Source organism: Chenopodium quinoa, unplaced genomic scaffold (genome assembly GCF_001683475.1).
Source record: "Chenopodium quinoa cultivar QQ74 unplaced genomic scaffold, ASM168347v1, whole genome shotgun sequence".
Lineage (NCBI taxonomy): Eukaryota > Viridiplantae > Streptophyta > Magnoliopsida > Caryophyllales > Amaranthaceae > Chenopodium > Chenopodium quinoa.
Genome location: NW_018742904.1, coordinates 760144 through 766393, shown reverse-complemented (window position 1 = coordinate 766393; position 6250 = coordinate 760144). Strand labels below are relative to the sequence as shown.

Here is a 6250-nt window from a genome sequence, read left to right as displayed (position 1 = left end):
ATATAGTTATGTGGGATCTTGTTAGATTCGTCTCGTAAAATACTTTCACAATATCAACTTTTTATAATTTTTACTCTTATATAATTATGGATATTTAACATATAAAATGTGCTTTAAGATGCTTAATTTCATCCTTCTTGCAATATTTGCGGAACAGAGGAAGTATGATTCAAATATAATCGAAATTCTTATAAAATAATCCACCTTAAATACTTAGCCTACTACAAATTTTACAATCACCATGAACACTACCCATTTAAGCTGGATGGGTCACAATTGAAATTTTTGCCAAAAGCCTAATTAAACTAATTGGGCACTATCCCAATTAAACTTGCTATAAACGCAGCCCACCTCGCAAACTGACCTATACAACGTATTTTAATAGAAGAAAAGGCTCCAACTCTCTTCCCAACCCAGAGCCAAGGAACTGTGAACATGGTGACAAACTCGGTCCGACCCAGAGCCAAGGAAATGTGAACATGGTGACAAACTCGGTCGTGAACATGGTGACAAACTCGGTCTGATCATGTGTCAACACGGTCCAATCATGGGTGAACTTGCCCCATCCAACATCACATTCCTCTAACTTAGCCTAGCCAAACCTTGAATGATCCGGTATATATCAGGATGTAGAAAATGGATAAGTAACAAGAATGATTTATCATCTACTCATTACCGAGCAAAACATAGTTTAAATATGAAATTTTTTTGAAATACAATTGACTCTCGTTAATTTTTTTAAAGATCAATCTGAAGATAACTTTAATCTATTTAACGGTAATTTTTAATTTGTAATACGTGATTATATTTTAACGTTAATATTAATTATATAAGCCTTTATTGATATATAAACTAAAAAATATACATTAAAATCTGACGTAGGTGACTAAAACACTAATAAAAAAAAAAGCCTACATACTTCCACACACAACCTATATACATTATTCTCATCAAATATTATAAAAACTATTTCGGATAAAACATTAAAAGGTTCTTACATGCAATATAGTGCAATGAAACATCTTACAAACCACAAAGGTCTTAATAACATACAAGACAACTTTCACACAAAACCTATCCATACACGCATGAAAACATCATGCATCCTTATCTGTTCAAAAGGGGATATTTAAAAAACCCTAGGACAATGAAAATCCATCATTCTTTTTAGCAACCATTAACTTCACATACATCATTCTACCCTATAGAATTATTAGGTTATCATTTCAAACCCTAGTTGTGGTTTGTCCATGCTTTGGATCGACATTTGTTCCTGGAGCTCCCATGGCATACTCATGTTCTCGATACCCAGGGCCATATCGACTGCTGAATAGTCCGGCATGTATGGCTAGCACGTAGAACAGCTCGAAGAATGTGAGGATGATGATAAAAGCTTCCAACACTCTCAGCCTCCACCCTCTCCATCCTCCTATATTGATCTCTTTGCAAGCTAATCTGAAAAAACAGGAAGGTTGATTTTTCATAAGAAAAAAATGTACAATGATAAATAAATTTCTTTTGCTTGTAGTAAATATTCATCTTGTTTTCCGATCCCAAAAAATAAAAATAAAAATAAAAAAAAAAAACACACAGAACATGGCTCCAAACTAAACATCTAGCAAACATGCATATGTAGGTATTTTTCCAGTGAGAAAACAGCATGACATATACAACGATTAGAGATAATTACCCCATGGCGAGAGCAGTGAGCGCCCACGCAACCAACGATGACGAACCAGCAGCAGCTAGACTGTCATTTCTCCATGCCCTAATGTGGTTAGCCCCGGCCAACTTCGAAACCACCCCAACAACACCAGCCAAGATTGCCACAATTAAGAAGAAAGATGTTGCACCATTGCCTCCCAAACCTACAGTTCACCAATTATTCCATGAAAACAAGTCCCAAAAGAGAATTTCATACACAATTTCACCATGTTTTTCTTGTATTATTTCCTCGGTAAAATTAGATGAACATTCAAATTGTATATACATTCCTATATTAAGACTATAAAATTTGGTTATCTCTCAAAAAAAAAAAAAAAAATGATTATATATATAATTTGGTTTAATATTTCTGTAAGAAAAAAATTTACTACATAAATATTGTTATACGTTCTCAAACGTATATTTGCAAAATATTTATCTTTCAAAATTTTAATAAACATAATTCAAGATAACAAAATAATCCAACATATGAAAATTCTATATTTTAAGATTTATCATTTACCAGAACTTACTTAGGAACGACTGCATAATCAAGTCAACAAGCTGACCTTAGTATGTTTTTGCAAGCATACATAGATTTGGGTGTTGACTTGTCTAGATTAACAGCAGAATGCACCTAAAATCTTTCTAAAATTAAAAATAAGTCTCAAAAGAATCTTTTTAAATAAAAGGGTATAACTATATATATGTCATACTTGTATAACACAACCACCCAAATTACTTCTATAAATTATAACTTTCCTTTATAGGGGTAGAGACAATACAAAAACTAATTACACACCAAGAAATGCGATCAATATAACTTATCTCTACAAGAGGTTGATCATGACAATAAAAAAAACTAATTGCGCGATCAAGTACATAAACATATACAACTCAAAAATTCAGCGATACGATAAAAACAAACATAAATTAAAAGAGAGAAGAAACTAACCAGGGTGATGAGTAGAGAAGTTGATGTACTTGTTGAGCGACCAACTAGCAAAACCAAGAACAATAACATACATTATCAAGTTTATAAACAACAATGGTCCAGCTATATTTCTTCCCACTGTTCCCATCTTCAATAATTCAAAATTCTAACACAACACTTCTTATTCTTCTTTAAATTTTGTAAGGTAGTAATTGTAGTAGTATAGTATTACTTGTATTAACTTTCCTTGGAATATTTTGCTCTTTATTTTCTGTCTTTCACTAAATTGAGTAAGGTTACACATTATAAAAGCAGTACCAATTATAGAGTATAAACAATAAAGCAGCGTATCTGAGTAGCTTAACGATCTGTCCTTCGTTTAGGAAGATTGCGAAAATCGAGGTAATGTCGAGTTGACACGATGCCTTGTTATTACACGTGTCCTTTCTGTTTCTCTTGCTACGACACTTATATTTTTAGACATTTAGCTTTCTTCTCTTTTACACTTTCTTTTTTTTGTTTTTTTTAACGTCAAATTATTGCATGGATATCATCTTAATTATTACTTTATGATCTTAATTATTGTAAAGTTGTGATAAAACTTTGGCTTACTTTCATTCATTCATCCGCAGAATATATATAATACAGTATGCTTAGTTTTCTAAGCCTCAACAAACCGTGTACAGCTAGCAAGCTAAAGATAATTATGGCAAAATATATCCTAAGCGAACTAAATATTCACCAAAACAAATATGCTCCTAAATATTTCCTAAATACATCTCAATACCCCCCTCAAGTTGGAGCATGAGGTTCATAACTGCCACCTTGGACAGAAGAAAATCAAATTGCTCCTTTCCGAGAGCTTTTGTAAAAATGTCCGCCAATTGAGAAGTAGTCGACACATGAGACGGAGTAATTAATCCTTCATTTATCTCATCACGAACAAAATGACAATCAACTTATATATATAAAATTCGCTCATGAAAAACTGGATTCCTTGCAATATGCAATGCCGATTGACTGTCACAAAATAATTTAATAGCTTTAGGATGTTGCACACCCAAACTCAACAATAAAGCCTTAAGCCACTTTAACTCACAAGTGACTCCTGCCATGGACCTGTATTCCGCCTCTGTAGAAGATTTAGAAATTGTATCTTGCTTTTTAGTTTTCCAAGAAATCGGTGATTTTCCTAGAAACACTAGCCAACCTGTCAAAGAACGACGAGTTAGAGGACACGCCGCCCAATACGAGTCACACCATCCTTCCAATGTGAGTTCACTATCGGAACGTAATAATATACCTTGAACGGGAGTCCCTTTCAAGTATCGAACGACCCTGAAGGCCGCTTTCCAATGATCTTCACGGGGGGCTTGCATGAACTGAGATAAAATGTGAATCGAATATGCTAAATTCGGTCGAGTCACAACAAGATAAATGAGCTGCCCACCAGACGACGAAATGCTTCGGGATCCTTCATAAATTCGCAAATTGCATGAGCAAGTCTATGATTTTGTTCAATAGGAAACCCACTAGGCTTTGCTCCCAGTAAACCTGTTTCAGAAATAATATCCTGAGTATATTTTCGTTGAAACAAAAATAACCCAGAAGAACTACGGGCCACCTCAATGCCCAAAAAATATTTAAGAGTTCCAAGATCTTTCATCTTGAAACAATCACTAAGATAAGCCTTGAAAACCTTAAGTGCAGCGGAATCATTCCCAGAAATAATAAGATCATCCACATAAACTAAGACATTAATTTGGGATTTGCCATTAGTATATGTGAACAAAGAATAATCGGAATAGGATTGGAGAAAGCCATACTTTTTCAAAGACGACACCAATTTTGCAAACCAACAATAGGGAGTTTGTTTCAAACCATATAGGGACTTGCGCAACCTACACACCAAAGAAGGATCCGAACTTCAAATCCGGGAGGCAACTTCATGTAGACCTCTTCATTTAGGTCACCATGTAGAAAAGCATTATGAACATCCATTTGATGTAACTCCCAATTTTTGCAAGCCGCTATTACGAGAAAAGCACGAATCGTAGTCACCTTGGCAACCGGAACAAAAGTTTCTTCGTAATCAATTCCAGCTTGCTAATGATTACCAAACACCACTAATCTTGATTTCAGACGCTCAACGTCGCCAATGGACAAATATTTGGTTTTATAGACCCATTGACCACCGAGAGCACGTTTCCCAGAAGGGAAATGCTCCAAGGTCCATGTACCGTTGTCCTCTAGAGCACGTATTTCTTCTTTCATAGATTGGCGCCATCCATCATATTGCATTGCTTCCTTAAAAGATTTTAGGTCTTTACCCTTAATAATAGTTGCAAGGAATCTTTGATAATTTACAGAAAAATTGTCACAATTTATGTAATGTGCTAAGGGATAAGAAGTACCTGAGGAGTGATCGAAAGGAAGAGAGAGTAGACTTTTAGCAAAAACCATATGTGTCACATAGTCACGATGCTTGACATTGGGAAATTTTTGTTTAAATCCACGACCCAATTGTTGCTCTTGAGAATCGTCCACAACGGAAGACGTGTTTAATGACCCATCAGAGACTAGCCCATCATCAATAGAAGGGTGGATGTGGGCTGAAGAGGCGACCCATCTGCCGCTGGAAACCCAACGGCCTCAACAAAAGGCGAGCTGGGCTGTAGAGAGGGCCCATCAGGTGCTGGAAAGTCAGCAGCCTCAACTATAGGCGAGTTGGGCTGGTCTTGAAATGACCCAGCGTGTGCTGGATTGGGCTAAATAGGCGCTGGGTCTGGCCTGATGAGAGGTTGGACTTGTTCCTCACATCTTTGGTCGACACTTTCAACCCCTTCCTCTGAAAATAATTCTGCAAAATCCTCATGGACTTGTTGGTCTACATACTCATTATTGTGAATATTCACAACCTCCGGACTCCCAAACGGAAAGACCTCCTCAACAAATTTCACATCCCGTGAAACAAAAAATACTTTTGTATTCAAGTCAAACAATCTCCACCCCTTTTTTCCAAACGGATATCCCACAAAGACACACTTTCTACTGCTACTAGCAAACTTATCTCCCTTGGTTTTCTGATTATGAGCAAAGCATAGGCACCCAAAGGTTCGAATAGCATCAAACGAGGGAGGCCTGTCAAAAAGAATTTCAAAAGGTGTATGGGGTGTGATTAATCAAGTGAGCGGCAGTGAGAACACTTTCCCCCTAAAAATAAATAGGTAACTTAGCTTGAAACCGCAAAGCCCGACCTACATTCAAGATATGTTTATGTTTCCTCTCTACACGCCCATTTTGTTGAGGAGTACCCACACATGATATTTGAAATAAAATTCATGTGGCTCTAAAATATTCAAGTAAACAATTAAACTCGGCCCCATTATCACTTTGGACGACTTTAATTGTTTGAGAAAATTGTCTATCAACCATAGCAACAAAGGACATAAATATTTGAAAAACTTCCAATTTATCTACCAACAAATAGATCCATATTGCTCTTGAGAGATCATCAACAATTATAAAAAAAAAACGAGCTTCACATGACGAATCGTGTCGATATGGACCCCACAAATCACAATGTATTTTCTCAAAATTCTAGAAGCTTTA

General features: G+C 35.9%; 1 protein-coding gene across 1 annotated transcript; it reads right to left on the bottom strand.

Moving 5' to 3' along the window:
* Positions 1 to 919: 919 nt before the first annotated feature.
* On the bottom strand, positions 920 to 2937 carry LOC110727319. The gene is made up of 3 exons (XM_021906880.1): positions 2660 to 2937; positions 1691 to 1868; positions 920 to 1455 (listed from the first exon to the last, which is right to left on the bottom strand). The coding sequence occupies exons 1-3, from the start codon at positions 2784 to 2786 to the stop codon at positions 1227 to 1229; spliced, it is 534 nt and encodes a 177-aa protein (XP_021762572.1). The 5' UTR covers positions 2787 to 2937; the 3' UTR covers positions 920 to 1226.
* Positions 2938 to 6250: the final 3313 nt, after the last annotated feature.

Excerpts from the sequence above, each read along its gene's own strand:
- LOC110727319 (XM_021906880.1), bottom strand. The coding sequence starts at position 2,786 with ATGGGAACAGTGGGAAGAAATATAGCTGGACCATTGTTGTTTATAAAC. Across the intron at positions 1,869-2,659 it reads CTTCTCTACTCATCACCCTG|GTTTGGGAGGCAATGGTGCA; the intron begins GTTAGTTTCTTC and ends GGTGAACTGTAG. Across the intron at positions 1,456-1,690 it reads CTCACTGCTCTCGCCATGGG|ATTAGCTTGCAAAGAGATCA; the intron begins GTAATTATCTCT and ends CTGTTTTTTCAG.